At 43.3% G+C, this 24,763-nt stretch overlaps 1 protein-coding gene across 1 annotated transcript in view; it reads right to left on the bottom strand.

Moving 5' to 3' along the window:
- The window catches only part of igf1ra (insulin-like growth factor 1a receptor), a 125,899-nt gene that overhangs the window by 5,222 nt on the left and 95,914 nt on the right, over window positions 1-24,763 (bottom strand). The window contains exons 10-20 of the mRNA XM_079567383.1: window positions 23,817-24,024; window positions 14,361-14,626; window positions 14,124-14,266; window positions 13,725-13,890; window positions 13,546-13,648; window positions 11,549-11,619; window positions 11,242-11,471; window positions 9,741-9,845; window positions 7,204-7,363; window positions 6,243-6,372; window positions 4,798-4,932 (exon numbers count right to left, since the gene is read on the bottom strand). Of these exons, the coding sequence (XP_079423509.1) occupies window positions 4,798-4,932; window positions 6,243-6,372; window positions 7,204-7,363; window positions 9,741-9,845; window positions 11,242-11,471; window positions 11,549-11,619; window positions 13,546-13,648; window positions 13,725-13,890; window positions 14,124-14,266; window positions 14,361-14,626; window positions 23,817-24,024 (1,717 nt within the window). The remainder of the gene's footprint in view (window positions 1-4,797; window positions 4,933-6,242; window positions 6,373-7,203; window positions 7,364-9,740; window positions 9,846-11,241; window positions 11,472-11,548; window positions 11,620-13,545; window positions 13,649-13,724; window positions 13,891-14,123; window positions 14,267-14,360; window positions 14,627-23,816; window positions 24,025-24,763) is intronic.

Here is a 24,763-nt window from a genome sequence, read left to right as displayed (position 1 = left end):
GTAATATGTAGTATTGCTTCACATCCAGCAGAGGGCAGTAGACACTATGGCAGTTCCCTAATCATACAGTTTGTTTTTAACCATGATTTACTATTGTTCCCTCCAGGAGAACATGCTTACGCTATGAACTTGTGTATTCAGAGCAGAGCCAGATCCTTTACGACCCCTGTCCTCCGCAGTAACTCATTTTTCCTCCCAAAATAGTAGTCTTTTCATGGCATGCCCTGGTTCGGGTGAGGTGACGCATGTCTTTTATGTCGGTTACATTCTGTCCTCTCTGTGACGCCTTCACACGTGCACAACAGTCCCGTAAACCAGAGAAGACACTCGCCCCATTTTCCCAACCAGTGCCTGCTCTACAGACGGGTATGCAGATGATGTCACAGCAGGGCAACAGAAGCCAAAGGAGCGTCTTATTCTGCACTGTCACACTTGGTGGTAACTTTAGGGATGAAAATGCAACCAAAATGTGACAAAAAAGTAAGAGGTCTCCGCCGGCTCTCTCCGCTCCAGGCAGCAGGGGGCGAGCTCTCACAACACGCAGCAGTTACGGGTGAAGCTTTTCCAAACATGTCCGCCTGATCCGACCCCGCGGGAGGACGTGTCTGGACCGTGGGGCATGTTTTGAGTAATCTTCAATGTGCTCCCCTACAGTGAGGTGGATACTCGGATATCTGTTTACACGTAGCAGGAGCAAAGGCGGCCGTGTCCGTGAGACTTTATGGCATTCTACGGTATGACAGCAGATAGTTTGACCTGGTTTATGGCTAATGTCTCTTCACGTGACAAATATCCACAGTCACATCATCTCCTACCGAAAGCAATCCGATGGTATGTCGGAGATATCATTCATCATAGATATATTTTCAAAGCCTATATGTCATCACTGGACCCGTTCTGCAGTCAGCGTTTGTCATGAATTTGTTAGCATGTTAGCCAAAAAGTTCCATAATGCACCTTTAAATTATAAACGAAACAAACAGATGCTGAGGTGCTGTAAATAGAGAAGCTTTTTTGCTTCTGACACTGATACCGAGACTGGAGGATTGAGTATCTGCCGATATCCAATACATCGATTCTTTCTTAAAAGTCTCGGAGTGAAAAAGTGAATGGACCCTGGTTCATCTCCATTATGAGATCAATAAAGTCTAAACTTTTCCTGTTATGATGTATCAATTCAATCTATTAATAAACTAATGGGAAAAAACATTCAACAAGGATCACTGGACTCGACACAGCCTACTTTATGTTAATATAAACAACTCGCATAAAGTGATCAGATCATAACAACTCTTGCATTACAAATATCTTCAGTTATTCTTCAACAGCATTTCATAAACTAAAATACAAACACGGGGCAGATTTTATTTTCGTAGGCTACTTTAGGTGCTTCTATCCTTCCGACCCAGCCTCGATAAGTTGCTAGCATTAGCGTGCTGTTGCTAGCCGCTGCATTTTGAGCCACGATCAAAAATATGTTTGAAGAGGTTAAACTAACTCAACGATTGAATTCTCCAGGTTCTTACATTCAAAATGACTTCAGCGTGGCCATATTCAGATTTAGCGTTTTGAAAGCAGTGAGAGAGAAAACTGGTATCTGTTCAGTATTGGATATTTGTAGCCGATGCCTTGAATTTTTTCTAGCATCAGCTCCGATATGTACATAAAAATGTCACTATATTGCATTGGTATAATATGTACCTCCAGAAAGTTATGAAATGCAGTTTTACAAAACGCCAGCAGAGGGTGCCGGGCATTTGTTGCACAGTGAAAAGACAGAGGGCATTAAAACAGCGCTTGCTTTTGCGTCAAACTTTCTAAACTGCGCTGGGAAAACCACTTGAGCAGGGACACAGAGCACGGCATGATGAAGGCGTCTGGACGGACTAAACATGCAGGATGCCTGAAGACGCAAGTGAATGAAACTCAACAATCCCAGGTCAGTTCATGCTGAGGACGTAACATAATAACACGGTTAAAAGCTTAGCAAAAAGTGCGAGAAATGCGAGAAATATCGAGACAGGCGAGGAGTGACGAATGACGAATTGCCGCTGTGATTAAGCGGCTCCCACTGGCTGCGCTCCTCCGTAAGGCTATCCCCGCACTCCTGTATACACGCCAAAACACAGCGCTGCCATGGAAACGCCGCCTGTGTGTCTGCTAACATCGCTCTCTGCCTGCGCCTTTGTAGGTGAGGTCAGATGTTTAGGAGAAGAGAGATGGGGAGAGGAGGGAGAGGGAGAGAAAGCGAAGGAGCTGGATGCCTTCTCGTTGAGGTCAGCGAGGGACAGAAATGTTATTCCACTCAACAGAACCTTAAACTCCACTTGCAATGCTCTCGTCTCCGTGCGGAACAACTGCTGCTTGTTCATAGCACTGGTGGGAAAAAGAGATGTGCAGAGTCGAAGTTGATGAATCGTCCCTAAACGGATGCATTCCTGTCGCCTTGCTCACCCGCCGCCCTCGCCTTGCCCTTGTAGGCGGCAGGAATGAAGGACATCTCCCGCGCTCCAGTCGCGGGCATCCCCTTCTATGGGCCGGCTCCCAGGGGCCGATGGCGAGGGGGCCCCGCGTCGGCTTCGTCAGCGCGCCACTTATAACCGGTGACGTGAATGTCAGACTCGGTCTTGGCCCGCTCTTAGCTCACATCACATGATGGCCCGCGCGCTCCCGGACCGAGAATAGACGGGGGGCCAAAATATTAGCGGGCCACAGTTGTGTAAGCGGCGCGGGGTGACAATGCAGCGTGACGCATGAGGGACGCGGGCTAGGGTTTCGACCGGGGCGCTTAGTGAGGGCCACTTGGAATTAGGTCTGACACAGATCATTGTCGGGAAAGTTGCAGTTGTCATTTTTAAGTTATTTTTTATTATGATTGATTATGTTTAAAGGCACACTGCGTAACATTTCGGACTATACTGTTGCCATCAGTGCATAATGCTCTTAACGACCAGCTCGACACAGAAAATGCTATTACGTAATGGCTAATCAAAGAATTGATTTGGATGAGAACCTTTTATCCTAAAATCTCAAATTCTGCTGACTTTAGTCGACGTTTCCATGGAGACGTACCCAGTCATTTCTCTGAGAGCTGGGCCACTCACAGCAAAAGCACATGTTTGTTTGTATATGTATGGGGTATTTTTTCAATGATGAAAAATATTGTATTGCTTGTATTTCAATTTTATTCATCGGGTAAAATTCTACGCAGTGTGGCTTTAATCTTATTCTTCATTATAAATAAGTCAATACGAGCAAGGACGAAGGTTTGGTGTCATTGTTGGTGGGGACAAGAAAAAACGTTTTGTTCTTGCAATTTGTTAAAATAAGAAAATAACTTGTTGAATGTCTTTATTTAAGAATATTAATACGTTATACACTACTGTTCCAAAGTTTGGGGTCACCCAGGCCAGTTCTATCGCTTCTCTTACCAGCAGTGCTAGCATAATTGCACAAAGGTTTTCTAATCATCAATGACCCTTTAACACGGTTAGCTAACACAATGTGCCACTGGAGCGATGCACCTCTGCACATCTATGCAGGTATATCCATTAAAGAGGGGGTATTATGCTTTTTTTAATCACATAACACCAGTCTATATCACACTACAATGATGAGCAAACCTTCTGTTGGTCTGTAAATGCAGTAAATTAGAATAACTGCCTTGTATAAAATTGCTCTCTCAAAATGGCTGTAGTGAATGTCTTGAAATAGGCCTCTGTCTCTTTAAGAACCTCTGAGCCTTTCCGACACGCCCCCTCCACACGCTGTCTGTGACATCAGTGGGGAGGGGGTTCTGCTGAGGAGCAGTGGTTGGTTACTCGGCTGGTGACGAAAGCTCGGAGGCGTCTCCAGGAGGTGGGGGCGTTCCTAGGAGGACTCAGGCAAACCTATCCCTAAAATGGCCGCCATCAGAGTTTTTACAGATTACTCAAAAATACGTGAATGTGCCAAGGCAACACTTCAGGCATGTTTTTACTGAGGGAATGACAGAATAACATAAGTTGATTTTGCATAATACCCCCCCTTTAAAAATCACCCGTTTCCTGCTACAATAGCCAGTGCTTTTCTCTCAAAAATAAGGACATATTAAATGACCCCAAACTTCTGAGCAGTAGTGTATGTTTGTTTTAATCTAAGTCAATCCCTTCCCTCACTTCTGCCCTGCGGGACGTAAGAACACACCGCTCTCCTCTCACACTTGCCTTGTCAGCAAAACGAAGTGATGGAAAGAGCACAACTATGTTCTGATTGTTGTGGAGTGAAACATCTGGTCTAATTAAACTACAGACATTGCGTGTTTCCGCCGAACGCGTAAAAGCCGTGCACATTAGGAAGTTCTACAAACGCACTGCAGCTCAGTTGCAACCGAAAAAGTGAAGATCTCTGCGAATATTTGTCCCAGCTGTTTCAGATAACAGCATGCTAGCAAATCAATGGCGCCGCGATGAACACGCTTTGAGCTTCTGTGACGCAACAAAATCCAGGAATTACAAATCGGAGCACTTCAGCAGGACGAACAAGTCAAAAGCGCGTGAATGGAAATGCAAAATGCAACCCCAGGGGCAACAATAACAAACGCCCAAAGAGTGAACTTAGCATGTCTCCTTTAAGAATGACAGCGTTAATCCCACTCCCGACAGATGGCTATGTCTTTGAGCAAACCTGTTCAACCACATTTCCTGTGTAAAAGTGTTCAGAAGCTTAAGGAGTGAATGAATAATAGTAATGATTGAGGACAGAGGAGGTACTTGCTGGGACAGAGGGAACAAAGTAGACGACGGAGGTGAGACATACAGCATGTCGGGGCAGTTGTCCGGTTTGTCCAGCAGCCCTCCCTCCATGACGAAGCGCAGGACCTGTTCATTGGACATGCCCTGGTACGGCTGCTCGGCGAGGGTGGCGATCTCCCACAGCACCACGCCAAAGGACCTGCAGGGACAACCGTCAACAAATACATATGAGGTATGTGAACAGATTTCTGATTTCTCGTTACAGCTGCATTTTGTATTATGGCGAGACACGGCAGGTGAAAGTGCTGATTTTTCACGCAGTGGTCGAAGTGGAGATTTGTATCTATTTTCCTCCCTTTACATCTTAGTTTTCATGTCAGATATAAAAATGATGATGTTTATTTTATGATGTTTTGTCTGCGAGGTGGGGGCGACCCGGAAGTAGCTGCTGCGCCGCGTAGAAAGGCCGTCTTTCCCGCGGGTTTTCATTCATAAATATTGACAGATTTTACATCCACGTGTCCTGCTAAGGGGCCCCGTGATGACACTTTCACCCAAATATGGTGTTTTTCCTCCTACGAGACGCTGGTGCGGAAGAGTCGGAGAACGGGGCGAGCATGCGCACTCGCTACAAAACTTCAGGGCTGGTTTTCTCTGAATGAGAGAAGGCGCACTCGGGCAGAGCCTGAGCCCTTATAGAAGCTCCCACAGACTCCAAACTTTACAGTCTGAGACCTAACAATATTTTGAAGGTTTTTTCTGAGGGATTTTTTAATATCTAATTCCTAGCCTGATTTATTCAGCTTTGAAACAAAAAAAAACAGGCGGAATTTGAGTTTTTACAGATTTTTTCACTGATGATTAGTTTATTGAAAAACTAAACCAAATATCCAAAATCCCCTCTGAAAAAATCTTAGTTACTAATATGTCAATAAAATAAAACCATAAAATTTAATCTGGCTCAATTCATTATTTTGATTTCGTTGCCCAAAATATAGGCAATTTTGGCAATTTTAATGCTCAAAATGCCTTATTTTTATGTGAAAACATAAAATGACAGAAAAAAATGCAATACATTTTTTTCTCATATTTATATCTGTGATTTTCAGCAAAAGTTTCAAATTGATATTTCTACATTTATTGTCTCGCCTTAAAATGACTTGACTGTTGACAGGAGCAAGGACTCCACAATGTCAAATACACGGCCTGACCAAAAAAAGTATATATAAACTCCAAGTAAATATTATTCTATTTAACAGCAGGCAGTCATTATAGGCATCTTATTGGTGAGAGACAAACCATTAACTTGTTCTTTCTTCCATTTTCACCGACAAAAATCAACCCACATTTCCCACTTGTCGACAACAGTAATGCTTTGCGATTCACACCGATATTTAGTTATTTGCTTTTGAGGGTAATTTTGAAGCTAGAACTGTCTCAGGTGTATCAATACAGAACGTATGAACTACTGTCCGTGTGCACGATTCCCTCAGTGGCGTGGACACATACCAAACATCTGACATTGTGGTGAAGACCCCGTCCTTCAGAGACTCCGGCGACATCCATCGAACAGGCAGAAGCCCCTTCCCGCCTTTTCGGTAATAGTCCGTCTCGTAGATGTCCCGCGTCATGCCGAAGTCTGCAAGAGGAGTGAACATATTAATCGCTATGCAGAGTTCCCTTTATTCACAACAAATGGTGAATAAAGGGACGGTGTGCGGACTCCAGAGTCAAAAGCAACCAGTCCAATTGATCGAACTAGCTAGATTTTCTTGACATAAATGTTGACGTAGCGCCACAAAACATGCAGCTTCTTTGGTACAGTTTAAATTCGGCAGGGATTGCTTTGTGACAGTGGAGTACATAAAAATATTTCACCTTCCAAGAACCACCAGTTCTTCATTGCGGTTCTAATCGGGGCTAAACGAGCTCCAAAATGGACAAAATGTATATTATGTCTGAACCATGAATTTTTAAAGCTTTGCTGCTTGATATTAAAGTGATAGCCCGTAAGTTTAAATGTGCACAAATTAAATAGATTGTGTATAATTGACTGCCTGGGCGTCCAATTTGATGTAACGTAAGTAATAAAAAATGTTTTTTTTTCTAAAGCTCCAAACTTTGCTGTTCTCAGACACACCAATCAGAATCCACGGTGCCATCACTTCGACCAATGAGACGAGCTTTCCTGCCAGGTCCAATCAGGAGTGGAGGGGCAGGGAGCTAGATCGTTTCCTTTTGAAATCTTCTTCTTCCTCTCCTCGTTTTGCAAATTTGGGACTGGCTTTCAGGTCCAACCCTTGATCTATGCCATAATCTATACTAGCGTTGAGGTTTTTTTTGTCTTTTTTTTTGGTAATCAATCACATCTTTTGCTAAATCAATGCTTTGTGTGACACTATATGAGAGCTTGTTTGACCAACATGAGAGCATGAATAATCTTAAAAGCTTAGAAGAAGACTAGACCTACCTCCGATTTTGACGGTGAAGTCCTCGGCCACCATACAGTTTCTGGCAGCCAAGTCGCGGTGCACAAACTTGTTGGCGTTGAGGTAAGCCATGCCGTCGGCGATCTCTCCGGCCATCTGGGTCATCTTCTTCAGGGGAGGGAGCACCTGGGTGGTGGAGTTCTGTGGAGAGGGAGAGGGTGGGTGGGATCCATCAGTAAAGGACTATGTGGAGCAGCTTTCTCCTCCCTCTGACTTTAACATGTACCGCCGGGTTTTGTGATAATGCATGTGTTCAAAACATGTAGTAATACGAAACACCAGCAGAGGGCGCTGGTGGTGTCTCTACAACTGCAACAAACAGGCAAATTGGTACAACTTAAAGGAAATACCAACGTGCTCATCTGCGCAGGGAAGAGTTGGCCCCACATTTGTCTAAAACCTTAAAGAGGGGGTATTATGCTTTTTTCAGCCACATAGCACCAGTCTATAGCACACTACAATGATGACCAAACCTTCTGTTGGTCTGTAAATGCAGTAAATTAGAATAACTGCCTTGTATAAAATTGCTCTTTCAAAATGGCGGTAGCAAATGACTTGAAATAGGCCCCTGTCTCTTTAAAGGGGCTGGAAGCAAGTTCGCCATTTTATACTCACTACTGCCACCTCAGGCCATATGTGTAACTGCACCTTCTATATTAAGCTCGTGCATGACAGCAATTCGGGCCGAAGTGACACATTTTTGAGTGACAGTGCAGGATTTTAGAGGCAGTTGTGGTGAACAGGTCTGAGCTCATTCTACACATTAGGACATGGCTGGAACATGTAGGGGGAGGAAAATACTTAATTTTAACATTTTTAAACTCCTTATAGTCCCTTTAAGAACCTCTGACCCTTTCCGACACGCCCCCTCCACACGCTGTCTGTGGCATCACAACAACACTGCGCTCGTTGTCTCAACAGTATTGAAACTACGATCGGTGCATTTTAATTTTTATTGTTGGAAAGGAGCTACTGTTTATCACTTTGTGAACAATGGCCACACAGGATATTATTTGGAGACGAACCTTCCACACTGGACGCTTGGAAGGAGCTCTTGCCTGAAAAATAACTGCTGTTTGGAGGCTCTCTCTTTGCATCTGCCATGCCCTATGGATCTCTAACTATACCCCCATGGACGACACCAGGATCTGCAGGAGCCCATACGATTCAAAGACGGACATTATCTGTGCAGGTGGACAATGGTTTTTCGAGGTTACCCGTTAGCTTGTTATAATCGACTACAGCTCATTGTTGATGAAAAGTCTGCAATAAACCACAAATGTGTAAAGCCAGGCTCATTGTGTGATCATCGTAAAGGCTGCTTCGAGTAGTTGCTGCTTTATTGACGTTATTTGTGCATAATATGCTGCCTGTTTTCAATGAATGTTGTGAAGGTGAAGGTTGTTAGCTTGTCGCGGCTAATAGTGCCTTAGCTCCGGGAGAAACCACTCGGCTACGACTCACTGTAGATGAAATGTGAACAATAAACTACGAAATCAACAAGCCCGGCTCCGTGTGTGATCGTCATAAAGGCTGCTTCAAGCAGTTGCCTGTTTTAGTGACGTTTTCAATGCATAATATGCTGCTTGTATTCAGTGAATTTTCCCGTTAGCTTATCGCGGCTAGCTTGTTAGCTCCGGGAGAAAACCACTCGGCTACGACTCACTGTAGATGAAATGTGAGCAATAAACTACACAATCAACAAGCCAGGCTCCGTGTGTGATCATCATAAAGGCTGCTTCAAGCAGTTGCCTGTTTAGTGACGTTTTCAATGCATAATATGCTGCTTGTATTCAGTGAATTTTCCCGTTAGCTTGTTTTCCCGTTAGCTAGCTTGTTAGCTCCGGGAGAAAACCACTCGGCTATGACCCATTGTAGATGAAATGTGAGCAATAAACTTCCAAATCAACAAGCCTGGCTCCGTGTGTGATCATTGTTAAACGGTTCTTTATGTGTGTGGTGGTTTTATTGACTTTATGTGTGCATATTTCTCGTTTTCACGTGATGACTCGAGGTTTAGCTTAGCATTAGCTTTCTCCGGAGGCTCTGTGCATCATCAAGGCCCAGCGCAGAACCAGACACTGAAATAAGTGTTCTTGTCACGGGTTTAAATCCTGGGTGTTTCGGTAACAGAAACACTGATGTGTTTCAGAACTGCTGTAACTCCGGTTCACAACACATGAAGCTAATCCTCCATGATGACTCTGTTTACATCTTAGGGCTAGACACTGCGGGGAGGGGGTTCTGCTGAGGAGCAGTGGTTGGTTACTCGGCTGGTGACGAAAGGTCGGAGGCGTTTCCTGAAGGAATCAGGCGTTTTATCCCTAAAATGGCCGCCATCAGAGTTTTTACAGATTACTCGAAAATACGTGAATGTGCTAAGGCAACACTTCAGGCATGTTTTTAATGAGGGAATGACATAATAACATGATGTAAAGCTTGAAAAAGTCCATTTTGCATAATACCCCCCCTTTAAAACCTTGAGAATGTTTTGTTGTTTTACACTGTGTTTACTCACTGGTTTCCGTAGCGATCGCAGGTGGGTCTTGAGGTCTCCGCGGGTCATCAGCTCCATGATCACCAGAGTGGGCTGTCCTTGTGAGACCACGCCCAACAGCCGCACCTGACCAATCACAACAGACGGGGGGGGAAATGAGGCAAGGTCAGAATGTGTCCACAAACATTATACATTTATTTTTCATTTCAGGTTGGATTTTGACAAACACTAACACTTGTCTTGATGGGACATGCTTATGTCTGTGGTAGACAGGGAATTGTCCCGTGTCTTTTGATGGGCATGTGAAGCTAAAAGGAAGTAACACCGTAATGAATGTTGTAGGCGGCAGTGTTAATTTTGACAACATATTTTATTTTAGTTTTAGTCTTAGTCTATTGACTAAAATGTAATGTCATTTTAGTCGAGATTTAGTCGAAAAAATCTTTGCAATTTTAGTCTAGTTTTAGTCGACTACAATTGCAAGTAAATTTAAGACAAATTTAGTCGACTTTGCATTAATAATATTCATCATAATCATATTTAATGTTGTTCCTCTGCTTCATGGAGCTGCTCCACATGAACAAAGCTCAGAGCTGCTCCTTTGGCAGAGAATTTACATGATCTGAGGCTCTTTCCAACTGTCAATAGAAGTTTGGATGATTTTAGTCTCTCCTTTTCATTTTTATTGAGTCTTATTTTAGTCGACTAAAATATCTGGACATTTTAGTCATAGTTTTAGTCTCATGAAAAACTTTTAATTTAGTTTTAGTACAATTTTTAGTCTTTTAATTAAGACTAAATATTTTAGTCGATGAAATTAACACTGGTAGGCGGTAATCATGGGATTATGAATCCCAGCGTCTTTAGGTAAAGCTGGAAAATAGCCAAAGCAAACATAGGACATACAGGTCTGAATGTGACGTGAAGAACGCACACAATCCTGTCAATCATTTGACACAATGGCTCCGGATTCTCTCATGAATTTTCTTATTATTTTATTTTTCTTACAAATCCTATGAACAAATGTAACTCTCGCACAGTGGAAAACTTGCATTAAGTGGGTTTTATTGCAACGTTTCGGCTCTAGGTCTTCTTCAGGCAAAATCACCCTCTTTCTTACAAATCCTATACAATTTTTTTTTCAAGTAAATTGAAGGTGAGGCTTGTGTTTAATGTAACAACTATATTGAAATAGACTAATCAAACTACGCAAGAGTTTTAATAAATGATCCATAACCAATACCTGGATACCCCCAGATTTGAGGTAAACATATTGGTTCTGCTGATCACAATTGCATTGTTGATTTATTCACAATTACAAAATCATTTCATGTGATTTTTCTTGGTTCTTGGACAATTATCCAATCAGAAAGCAGAATGGCCAGATGCTAAAAAAGCCTAATCAAGACCTAATTTGTGCTTGTGTGAGGTTCTTAGCTTTCAAATGAAGATAGAACAGTAAAGGTCACGCTAAAGGCCGACCCGAGCTTGGTTGTAGTTCCCTCTTAAAACCCGCTCTTACCACGTGGTGACAGTTGAACTCCTTCATGACCGAGGCCTCGTTCAGAAACTCGATCCGCTCCCTCATGCTGGCCGACTCGTTGACCGTTTTGATGGCCACCCTGGTCTCCGGCTCGTCCTTGACCACGCCCTTCGCCAGGCCCTCGTACACCATGCCGAACGAGCCCTGGCCCAGCTCGCGGTGCATGCTGATCTTCTCCCGCGCCACCTCCCACTCGTCCGGCACGTACACTGTCGCGGCAAACCAGAGGTCAGAGAGAAGAGGGAGGGGACATTTTTGTTTCAAAGTGTCGGGGAAGGGCTCTTACTCTCCGCAGCGCTGAAGTACTCCGGGTTGACCGAGGCGTAGAGGACACCGTTGCCCAAGCGGTCACTGTTCCTGGAGACAAAGCAGGTTGGGTCAGGAATGTTACTTTTAAGACATTACAGACTTCAATTCATGGATGAAAAAAAGCAAATATCCATGGAGCACCCTCTGCAGGCAGTAGTGGCACCAACAGTTCAACCTTTGGGGTTAGCGATCGGGAAAAGTGCTTCGATACCAGAGCTTTTGGTCTGGAAAAAAGTCACCTGCCCAAGCTTTTAATCTGATCTTGATTTATAGCGGTCGGGTTTACACTTTTCTGAGATTGTCCCTGAGCGCTGAACACCTCGTACTTCTGGACACTTCAGGTGGGTTACAGCTACCGGAAATGGCAGCGCTGGGAGATAATGGATTCTAACAGTTTGTGACTTTTCAGTGTCCTTTTAGATGTGTTTTCCTTCCTGTATTCTTTGTGTGGGAACAGGGGCGGACTGGCCGTATGTCCATTCTGGAAGAGCACAGAAGGGCCACTGGCTCTAGGGCCACCGGTCTGGCCTCTCACTTGACCTTACCCTTACCCCCGGGCGAAACCGAGCTTTACCCAAATCTAAAAGCTTAACCTCTTAGCTCCCGCCTGAACCGAGAGGATTTTTTTCCTCACGTCATCAGATTTTTTTTCCATCATTTTTTTGTTGGGTATTCAACTCATTTTTGTAGCTCTTTTTTTTTTTGTCATTTTTGTCACATTTTTTGTCATTTTTTGGTCTAATTTTTGTCATTTTTTTGGCAAATTTTTTAATTTTTTTGGTCACATTTAAAAAAAAAGAAATTGTCCCTTTTTTTGTCATTTTTTCATCAATTTTTCGTCACTTTTTTGTCAAACTTTTCTCACTTTTTTGTCACATTTTCATAATTGTTTTCGTCTTTTCACTATTTTCACACCTTTTTTCCAGAAGCTTTTGGATTGGGGTAAAGCCAAACTGGAGAAAATGTGCTCGGTTCAGGCGGGAGTTAAGGGGTTAAAAGAAAAGCTTCCAAAAACAAAAATGCGCTGGAAAAGCAACAAAAAAGTGACAAAAACACAACAAAACGTGACGAAAACGTGACGACAAAGCAATGAAAAAAGCGATGAAAAAACAATAACATGAAAAAAAAAAACGAAAAACAAGAGACGAAAACACGCCAAAAAAGCCACAAAAAAAGTAATGAAAAAGCAACAAAAACATGCCAAAAATGTAGCAACAACGTGACAAAAAGTTACTGTCACTTTTCTAGATTTGAGCTTTCAAATGAGGCGTCACAGTGTTGCTCTCCAGTCAAGAAGCTTTTAGATTTAGGTAAAGCCGAACTGGAGAAAATGCTCTCGGTTAAGGCGGGGGGTCAGAGGTTCACATATGTATTTGTGGAAGTGTCACATTTACGCTAATTTGGGCCAGGCTGACCAGAGTCCAGGGCTGTTTTTCAGTCCCAGTCCGCCCCTGTGTGGGAAAACAGCTGCCTAACAACTCTGCACACCTGAGTCAGAGCCTGGATTTCCTCTCATTACAAACATCGCCAACACCCGAGACTAGGGCTGGGTAGCATTTTATATTTTGTTTCAACATTTGTTTTTTCGTTACTTAAGCGATACTTGGTTTTCAATATCTATACCTGAATGATATTTTTTTCTAATACCTGTATTAACATATTTGTCATCAAGAACCAGAAAACGGAACAATAAGGAAGATCAGCAAATTTACATTACTGGCTCCAATGTCAAGAAATGTGGGAATAATGGGGAATAATTTGGAGAAATTGTGTCAAAAATAAGGAAAAAATGGGGAAAAATATCAGGAAAAATGGGGGAAAATTTTGAAAAAATGGGGGAAATAGAGAAAATATTTGTAATAAAAATGGGTAAAGTTTCACACAGAAAAACGAAACGAAAAACAAAAAAAATATACTGTATATATATCATCATGTATCATCATATCATAGATAATCGTCGGAGAAACCACTCACCTCTTTTTGCTCATGTAAATGGCCCCGGTGATGATGCCGATTATTATCAGCAAGATGATGATGGGCAGGACGATGACCAGGTACAGCTTGTCCATGTTGTCTCCTGTCCAACAAAGGCACACGGGGTTCAGCTTACAGTTTCAGAAGAACCCGAGATGAGGCCGCTTGACTGTGCTTACGTTTTGGCGGAGGCACATAGAAGGACACGCTCTCCGTCCAGGACCCGTTGCCGGCCAGAGACCTTGCCCGGACCCGCGCGGAGTAGTTCCCCGTGCCCAGGTTGGAGAGGCGGGCGCCCTGGTGCACGCGGTACAGCTGCTGGGACACACACTCGTGCTTCTCCGGCTGGACGCAAAAGCAGGAGGGGGGGGTGAGGAGAAAGGGGAGTGGAGCGAAGTACTTCTGGACACCTCATAGGTTTGTTTTGACACGGAATAACTATGTGTGTCTCTGACTGGATAATCCACCTGTCAATCATGCTCAATGGGGCTTTCAGGGAGAAGAAAAGGTTCTAGAATCCACAGCTGAGGCCTTTCATATTCTAGAACATGCAAATGGAATAACATGGAATAAATTACCTCTGGGCCCAGGCGGTACTTGATCTCGTACATAAGAATGACCCCGTTGGGCGTGACGGGCTCAGGCCAGGTCAGCAGCACACTGCCCTCCGCCTTCTCCTCCATCTGCACCTGCGCACGCCCCGGGATGTCGTCGGCCTTCTCTGTTGGCACAAACCCCACTCATGTTACAGATTTACAGAGATGCCATCTTCTTTAGAGACACATCGAAACAGTTTTCACTCCCGAGTTTCTTACCCGCAGGCTTGGTCCTGGCGAACTCGAAGTCGGACGCGCTGCAGCGGCCCACCTCCTCGTTGCAGGCGTGCACGTCGATGCGGTACACGGTGAAGGGGCGCAGGTTGGAGATGTCCAGGTTCTCCGTGATGCTCCTGCCCTCGGAGAACGGGTACTCTCGGAGTGGGGGCCCCCTGTCTGTGCTGTTGTCCCCGGCACCCAGGGACACGTTCGCATAGGTGCCGTTCGCCACGCCAAAGAGGTCCCTGCGGCGACGGTCCCGAGGTCTGAACAACAACAAAAAGAGACATATAAGACTAAGAAATATGGAAAATCAACAGAACTTTGAACTAAGGATGCACCGATCTGATAACATAAAAATACAATCATAAATACACCTATACAGTGGCATAAGAGGACAATTTGAACAGTAAAATTCAACTTGTTTGTTTGTATACTTTATTGTCCCTATAGGGAAATTCGTCCTCTGCATTTAACCCTTTAATGCCGCTGGGGCACCCCGTGAGGAGCAGTGGTCGACGGCAGTGCCCGGGGACCCATGACCCATCTCCATGATGTGGAGCCAGGCTATTGGACATGTTTTTAGCGGCAGGGGAAACCGGAGTACACGGAGGAAACCTACGCAGACACGGGGAGAACATGCAAACTCAACACAGAAAGGCCCCGTCCAGGTGGGAATCGAACCCGGAACATTCTAGCTGTGAAGCGGAGGCGCTAACCGCTAACCGCTGCGCTACCGTGCCGCCCCCAAACTTCCAAACTAGCTAAATGCCAAAGAGAACATCCGGCGATCGCAGCGAGCGTGCCGGGGAGTATGACACAAGCAGGTCGGATAAAGCGGTGGCCATTAAGGCATTTAAACACAAATAAAAGATTTTAAAATAAATTATGCATTGAACTGGAAGCCAGTGAAGGGAAGACAAAACGGGCGGGGGATCCAGTTAAAAGACGCGCTGCAGCGTTCTGAGGTTCTGCAGGCCTGTGAGCGAGGACTGGTTAATGCCGGTGTCAGGGCGTTACAAAAGTCCAGCCGCGTCCTAACAAAAGCATGAATCAATATTTCAAAATGATGACTAGAAAGTGAGGACTTAATATTTGCAGGCGGTCTCAGATGGAAAAAACTGGCTTTAACCACAGCACTAACCTGCTTGTCGAATTTAAAATCTTGATCCAATGTATCCGATACTGAACCGATACTTGTTTTGGCTCTCACATTGACACCTCAATTTGAAGGGGAGAACTTGGAGAATTAAATCGCTGAATTATCACTGCACAAAAAGCCTTCTCTACGAACAACAGAATGCTAATGCTAGCAGCATGTTTAAGAACATGGGAACTATGAGAAAGGTTCAGTCAAACTATGCTCTTTCCAGCTCATGTTCAAAAGTTACATGTGTTGTATTTCATTATTAATATATTTTGAAATATTTATATAGTTACTTATCACTACTACGTACGACTAGATTGATTGACTTTCCCGTGTGTTCGTGTATGGCATAGCATATATATAGCATTTTGGTTATTTTCGTTCCAGCAGCTGCTAAATGTTGTTCAATATGCTGCATCGTTTAAAAAATAAAATAAAATCTCTCTCACTCTTCAGTCACGGCACTTGTTTGTTGTCTCTAAGCTAATGGCTAAGATTGCTAGACTTGTTAGCAGCTAGTTAGCAACATTAGCCTGCTCGTCACTCAACCATTTGCGGACCGAACACTGTGGTGAAATCAAGACAAAATTTTTAGCTAAAATCAGCACAAACTCTGATTTAGAAAGTGTCGTCTGTAATAAAGTCAGGTCTATGTGCAGTATTGTATTTCCACACGTGAGAATTCTCCAGCTCGTTGCTCGGTGAGGTGCGCCCCGCGGGTGCTAGTGGTTTTCGGTGTCTGGTATCGTAATGAGTACGAGAACAAGTACAGGCACGTGGTATCCATCCCTATCTAAAATCATGTTTTTCCTATTTACCTGCAGTGTCTGGGGTATGAGTTTGGATGACAACTAATAATGTGACATGTACAGCCAGGGGCACGGGGACCCCTGGGGGTACTTGAGGGCCTAGCAGGGGGTACTTGGAGCTATTTCAGTATATAGTGGATATTATTTTGATAGGAAAAGCTATATTTATGCCATCTGAAAAACATTGCTAAGATCAGAGGAATAGTGTCAAAACCAGACCTAGAGAGACTTATCCATGCATTTGTCTCCAACAGGTTAGATGACTCCTGACAAAAACCAGGAAATACGACCATATTAGTCCAGTGCTCCGGTCTCTGCACTGGCTTCCTGTCACTCAGAGAATAGACTTTAAAACAGCTCTGCTTGTTACAAGTCTTTTCATGGTTTAGCACCAAAGTCTCTCTGACATGTTACAGCCGTATGAACCATCTCGGGCCCTGAGAACTTCAGGGAGGGGCCTCCTGGTGGTTCCCAGAGTCAATAATAAACACGGTGAGGCTGAGTTTCAGTTTCATGCAGCTAAAATCTGGAACAGTCTTCACGAGGATGTGAGACAGGCCTCAACTCTGACAATGTTCAAATCCAGGCTGAAAACAGTTCTTTTTACCGATGCATATGACTGAAAGTATTTTATCAGCACTCTCGCCTTTAACTGTAATTGATTAATTTCATGTTGATGTTTTTATTGATTCTATTTGCTTTCTTGTATTTATGCAACTGTGAAGCACTTTGAATTGCCTTGTGTATGAATTGTGCTCTACAAATAAACTTGCCTTGCCTATTTTCGTTTTGGGAGAATTTTCGGTTTATTTGAACGCAATATTGTCTTTTTAACTTACAAATACTGCCTCTAAGATAAGATAAGATAAGATAAGATAAGATGGTACTTTATTGATCTCACAGATGGAGAAATTGCTAAGTGATTGTTTTCTCAATAAACGGCAACACCCGTGAGGTAGGGGGTACACAGATAACCACTGAAAGTGGTTATCTGACAAACACTACCGTATTTATATGATTAAACGCTGATGTACGATCAACAACAATAAGCTAACAATAACAATAAGCGTATTGTCAATGCCTACAGTTCAGAGAACATCCTACCTATGAGGGCAAAACGATGACAAATACTCACCACGGGCATCCCCCCATCGAAACTACGACGTAATTATGGAAATATGAAAACCTGTCGAAAGCACTTTAAATCTCTTGGAGTTGAACTTTGATTTGAACGCGAATGATCCTAAATGCCTCCCGGGCTGATTCCTAAACGCAGCTTTTGTGAGTCCCGTAGGAGCGGGTGGAGGGAGGGGATATTGCTCCCCATGGTGTAGTGGACAGAGATGAGGTCAGACAGATCAGTGCAGACTAGGACACACACACACACACACACACACACGGGACACATTTTCCACCGCCACGCTATCGACTGGAACAGGGACAGCCAGACACAAAATGATGGGATATAAATATGAGTGAGTTTTCATGGCCAGACAGCGCGCGAGGACACAAGTCTGAGAGCAGCCGGAGACAGTCGCCGACGCTTTACGCAACATTTTGTTCAAGCGAGAAAAAGATACACTTGCAAAGAAAAAAACAACCTCGAAAAAGGCTCAAATTGCCGTGAGTGGGCGGGACAAGCATTTTTTATTCATACTGTGACGGTGAAAGAACACGAGGCGCTGCTACAGGTAAATAACTAAATATTCAATTGCTCCTCTGCTTTGGTGTTTAGCTATTTTTGGGGGTCTGTGATTGGCTAAAACAAGGTGTGCTGGATCCAATCAGCAGCAAAAGCACCAATAAAAGATGAATAATTGATATTACCAAAATAAGAGAGTGTCTACCGGGATTTAACCTCCTTGCCCCCAGCTGAACCGAGCCCATGTTCCCCAAATCTAAAAGCTTCTTGGAAAAAGTGTCAAAACAGCGATGAGAGCGAGGATGAAAGCGCAACAAAAGTGTGACTAAAAAGCGTAAAAAAAACAAATAAAAAAGTGAAATAAATCAGATTGCAGAACATGGACTTCCTTTTTTTGTCCCATCATCATCATCACCATCGTCATCATCATTTATTATCATTATTTGTATTATTATTTTTAGTAGTAGTAGTAGTAGCAGCAGTAGCAGCAGTAGCAGTTGCAGTAGTAGTAGTAGTAGTAGTTGTAGTAGTAGTAGTAGTAGCATCATCTATTTTTTCACAAATATATCTGTTCAGTTCAGACTGTACTATATCTGTGATTGACTGGTCAGCCTTATTCTGATGACTTAACGTGCTGAATGAAGAAGAAAACCGAGCGGTCAAACTTTGTTAGAGAGAGGGCGCTGTGGCTGAAATGCAAACACCGGGCGTATGAAGACACATAAGCGCTCTGTTATAGTTTTTGGGCTCACTTTTAGTGCATGCGCCCTCGATCCCTGTGTAATACGCGCGTTGATGTTGTATTTACGCCCTCAACTTAAAGATAGTTATCTGACGCCATAACTGGCCCCAGTGATCGGAGGTGCGGTCCTTTTCTCTGGCACAGGTGGCTTTACCGAGTTCCCCCAGGTGTTGACCTGCTCCCCCAATCAGCCGGGCCAGAGAACCAACCAACAGCCAGGACACCCAATGCAATGCACCAATCACAGCCCAGGACCACAGCAGCAAGTTTACATGGTGGGAAAATACAGGTTCAGGCCACACAAACAAATGTACAAAAAGGAGGGAGCCTGGAGGCCTGGGGCTGTAACAAAAAAGCCAAAAAAACAACAACAAAAACACGACTAGCAACAATGAATCAACAAGAAAGCCACAAAAAAGTGACATAAAGGTGACAAAAAACCTTTTAGATTAATTAACTTCTAATTGAGGAAGAAATGGCCTTTTTTTTTTAGAATTTTGAAGCTATTGAGGAAGTGACATTGATACAGACGGCATCGTGTCAAGGGAGAAGGAACTATGGCTGCGTCTGAAACCATCAAATTGCAGCCTCTAAGCACTAACACTAGCAACTAACTCCTTAACCTTTCATGGGGTCGACTGTTCGACTCTCTATGCAGTTAGTGAACTAGAGCTTCAGCAGAATTTGCACAATCCGTCCGTCCTTAAACAGGGGAAAGGGAAGTGACATCACCAACAGTTGTTTTTCTTCTTCTTTAAAGTTATTGGTGGAGTGGTTGGCGCAGTGGCTTATGGGATGGCACATAGCTCCTAATAGGTCCCTATGCTAAAGTGGCCATGATAGTTAGCATCGAGGCTCCTTTTCCTAACTCCTTCCTAACTGACAGCCCAATTCGGAAGCATCTTGCGTTTTGGGAAACACAATTTTTCACTCTTTTTAGCCATTTTCTGGCAGAATATAAACTTATTTATCACACACAAATAAAGTCAAGTCTAAATGGGGTCCATGTGAAAGCTTTTTCACAGCAGATTGTTCAGTAGAAGCAAAAAAAAACATCAGTCATAGCTAGTGCTAGCATGTAGCAGTGGTGCAACAGATCGTCATTGATCCGTGATCCGTTCTGATCAATATCTTCGGGGTGGTACGCACATTATCCGCGGATTGATTTATGGAGAAAAAAAAGTTGTGCGCACGTTGAGCCGATGATGCGCGAGTGTTTTCAAGCCCCGCTGCTCCCACTGTGATGTGAGGGGCGTCGGGGACACGTCTTCTCCATGTGCCATCTTTCACTAAAGCTTTACACTGATACTGGCATGTTGGAGAGAGGGCGGTCAGCATCACATTGGAGCAATTATAGAAAGTTTAGATTTTCCCCCTCACCTGCTTCAAACATGACCATATATGGACGATTCCAGGATGATCATTTGAAGTTTTTTGCAGAAGCACTTGTTGATATTGGTCATTTTAAACAGATTAGTAAAGCAAAGGCAAAATAAGATATCCAAATGACCCAATAAAAATATATTTGTATCTAATATTTCAGTGTGGTCCTATTCATTATGAACATGTCTCTGAAAATATGATCATCTTGGGAAAGAGGTGCACTTTTCAAACAAATGTCCACCAATGTCAGTGCACATTATTTAAAAACACTGAGCCTGAAAAATGAACTACTAAATTAAATTATTTTAGCCGTTCTTTTATTAAGACCACACACAGACACATGCGTATTTAGCTGTTTGCTTAAGGTTTGCTTATGATTCAGTTATGTGACTATAAATATCTATTAGCTTATTAAAAACTGCAGACAAACATGCGTGTTTGCCGGGAGAGCGCGCGGAGCCGTGGGAAAGCCGTGTCACGCTAACACGCTAACATTCCTCTGTGACAGATACAAGTGGAGCATTGCTGTAAAACCAGAGACAGCTTCAAGTGAAAAATGGAATTCAGTCCGAGCGTTCAGCGAGCAGCAGGCCGCAGGTTCATCCGGCTCCGGCAGAGGCGTGGGACGGTCCGCAGTAAATACCTCGGCTGTAGTAAAAACGCCGGGACGGGTCTGACACTAGCATGAACTTTTAGACCCGACTGCGCGACTTGGATCTGACTCAGACGCCTCGCTACGTTCGTGCATTCAGTTTGTGCTCCCTTTTCGAGGCCAGGCGCTGCAGGTGAATATGGGGAAAACGCATTTAAAGATGATTTCACTCTACACTTTATCTCTCCTCATCTTGCAAACTTACAGAACATCACTTTAAGAGAGAAAACTAGCATTGACCAACATTGGCCACTGCGTGAATAATCCTTATTTTCGCCTGCAGCGTCTCATCTTATAAAAGTTACTGTGAGCACAAAAATGAAGTGCATGAACTTCAGAAGCTTTGACAAAATGAAGGACTGATACTTGTTGAAACATTTTTGTTTTACTTTAAAGGTCAGATTCTTCCCTTATCAAACATAAAAAGCATTCCTTTTTTTTTTTTTTTACATTTTATCCCTTTAACATTGCACAGCATCAGCACAAATGCCCATTGAAATCCACTGAAATTACATTGTATAAACTTGCTAGACTAGAAAGTATAAATCATACATTCCCTCTCTTCGTCCGTGACCTTAATAAGCCTTTTTGTTTTGTTTTTCTAAACCATTAAGAGCATATCCTATAGACATTTCCTTAAACCTCAGAACCCCTCCCGAGCCGCTCTGTGATGCAGCTGCTGGTCCTTATCGTGACTGAACATTATTTGAAAAATGACGGCGTGAGATGTGCCATTACAAATCAAAACGCGCTGTGAGATTTGGACAGGAACGTCAGATCTGAGATTGATTTTACTATAAAGTCATGGCTTATTTTTCATTTGGAGCCATGGGAGTTCAAAAATGACTCTGAGAGATGAAACTGCATGCATGTTGATGAAGGTCATACAGTGGTGTTTAGCTATTGTATTGCTCTGGTTTCCCCTACCACAACAAAACGTGTACAGTAGGGTCTTTCCTGGTTAAATAAAGGGTCATGGAGGTAATAATCTATATGCTTCTTCTTATGAGATGACTCCATCACCTTAGGCTACATTCAGGTTGAAGGTCTTATTTGTTGAAATGGACATTTTAAAGGGTATGCATGAATTCCTTACAAGTCTGATCTGTCGGTACAAATGCATCTCCAAAGTGACCCGCGTGGACAGAGGAGGACACAAAGCCACATGCAACACACTCTTTGAGGAAGTAAACACGGATCGAAGTACGGCGCAGCATATCTGGCGATGTTAAAGGAACAGGCCAACGTTTTTACATCCTGAGATATGATCTTACCTTAGCTTTGAAGAGTTCTTTAGGACCTGACCAGTAGTTTTGCATCCGTAAAGTGAAGATTACTGCGCAGTAAAGTGAAGATTACTGCGCGGATTTCGAACTACTCCTGGTATTATTACGCCTTATAATATAGTTCCCCCTTTTATCCACTTAGAAAATCCACATTGTTTAATTTTGTGTAATTATACTGTGTAGTGTAACACTTCACGTAACCATATTTAAATAGGGAAAACGTGGAAGAGCTTGGTAGCTTCTATCTTGACCTGTTTTGGAGCTATAGTGGAGAGGGAGAGTGGCTAAATGCTAACGCCGTCTGCGCTGTGTTTACGTGACTGAAGGCACGGGTGAAGATCAGACAGGTCCTAAAGAACTCGTCAAAGGTAAGAACATATCTCAGTATGTAAAAACGCTGGCCTATTCCTTTAAAGCTGTTGTGCACAAACTTATCTTGAGAAAGGAACGAAACCGTTCTTGTTCATGATTTCAAATGACAAAATGTGTTTCTATCCGTAGTAGTGCGCAGTCTTATTCCTTATGTATTGTAAGTGACTGTAGTAAACCTCCCTGGCCTGAATGGAGCTAAACGCTAACACGACGCCGCGCACATGCCGGGGCTGCTGTTTCTGCCGCACAGCCCGAGCAGCTCCTACTAAAGTGTGCCACGAGACCCGAGCTTTCAGACTTTTAATCACACTCTCGCCTCCGTTTGTTTGTGCGGCCTAAATTGCTGCCTGCTCGCGCCGAACGTCCCCCGTGCCACGGTTACCGCGGCAACAGAAAGCCAAAGGAGAGAAGAAAAAAAAAAAGAAAAAAGGAAGGGAGAGTGCGAGACGGCGGCGCGTTTCTACACGGTGATTAAAATCAACCAGGAAGACTGCGTTTCCTCCTCGTACTTCCTTCCTCTTATAGCCCGGGCCTCTCACCGGGCTGTCACGTAACTCTGGAAACCGGTGTTGCAGTTTGGATTGCGATTAACCTTGCAGAGCTATCATTTATCTATATTCACTGTACAACCAACAGCCTCCCCATCTCCTCCTCTTCACCACCATCAACGCCTGAGCCTCATAGGGCTGGGTACCGTTAAACAATACCAGTTAAGTATCGGGAAAAAAGGTTTAGGCACCACCGGTATCGCAAAAATGAAAGGATCGAAAGCAGGTACGGAAAAAAAAAATGTTTTGATGCTGTAGGTCCGGGGACAGAATTAAACTGATTTTAAACTATTTTCATTATTATTTATGCCCAATGATTGCCCCAATTATTTTTTTTTTCCCTTATTTTTGCCCTAATTTTAGCTAATTTTCTATTACTAATATTTTCCTTAGTTGGGGGGGGGAACTAATTTATTCACCCCTATTTTTCCTTTTTCTTTTGCCCAGTGTTTGCCCTATTTTATTTTACATTTTTTTGTCATTTTTGCAATTTTTCCCCCTAATTTTCTCTAACTAATATTTTCCCTATTTTGCCCCATTTTTTCACAATTTTTTTGACCCAAATTTATTCCCTTTTTTTTTTTTCACAACTTTTTTTTTTTGTCCTTATTTCCCCCAAATTATTCCCCATTTTCCACACATTTCTTCACTTTCGAGCTGAACCCATTATTGTAAATGTGCAGATCTTCCACACACTATTGTTCAGTTTTCTGGTTCTAGAAGACAGATATTATAGTGTATGTATTGTAAAAAGTATTGTTCAGGTATCGGTATCGAAAACCAAGTACCCTTACAAAAACGGTACAAAATATAAAAGGTACCCGGCCCTGCTCGAGGGAGATATTGGGGCGGCTCAGGGTCATTTGGTGCCGTACCTCTGTAAGAAGATGGCGTTGTGGAGGAAGTTCTCGAAGACTTTGAGGAACACGCGGTTGGCCTTCTCGCGGTCCTTCTCCTCCTGGGTCTTGGGACACCCGCAGCACGGGCCCTTCTCCCCCTCGGCCGCGTCCGCCTTGGTGGGCTTGGTGTTCTCCTCCAGCTCGCTCAGGCCGTTTGCCGGGACACGGATGGGGACCTTCAGCTCTGTCCGGCGAGAGACACAGGTTTTTAAGTGGACAGTAAACATATTTACTACACACCCATAAAGTCAAAATCGGGTCCGTATGAATGGCTCTAAATCTTTCTTTGGTAGAAAATACATCCAAATTTCATTTTCATTGCATTTGCTAAGGTAGTGGTAGGTGGAGAAATTGGTGAAAAAGTATAGTTCTTTTCCTCCATTGCCATTTGTATAGTACATCATGAATAAATGTGGCTAATAAACCCACTTTTGGGCACCTCTGCTTTGATAGTTACTGAGTTGCACAGTCCTTTTTTTGCTAACAAAACAATGGCGTTGTGATGAACACAGCTTGAGAGCAAAAACAGCCCTGAATCGGACCGATGAGGATTTAAGGACTTCATAATTGTGGAGGACATTTGTTAGTTCTATCAATAATCCCCCCCAAAACAACAGAAAATACATATTAAACGCTTCAGCAGTAGAGGGAATAAAAACGAAGCGTGTAAGTCCAATTAGCATGATTTGCACCTTTACATTAAGGTGTCTTTGCATAGGAGTGTTGTGGTCTGACACGTTAGAAGATAGGACTAATATTAACAGTTTTCGTGAACAATCTTATGAACAATGTTAAAGCTATAGCTGTTGAAATTGTGGGAAAACCAAGTCAAACTTGAAGCACAGATAAGAATGAGTCTGACTCATTGTCGATTATCATTCAGTATCACCTCCATGAACTACGGTGATTCTCAACCGTAGAAA

The sequence above is a fragment of the Gobius niger genome, assembly GCF_951799975.1.
Source record: "Gobius niger genome assembly, chromosome: 12".
Classification (NCBI taxonomy): Eukaryota; Metazoa; Chordata; class Actinopteri; order Gobiiformes; family Gobiidae; genus Gobius; species Gobius niger.
This window is presented reverse-complemented; position numbering and strand designations above follow the sequence as displayed.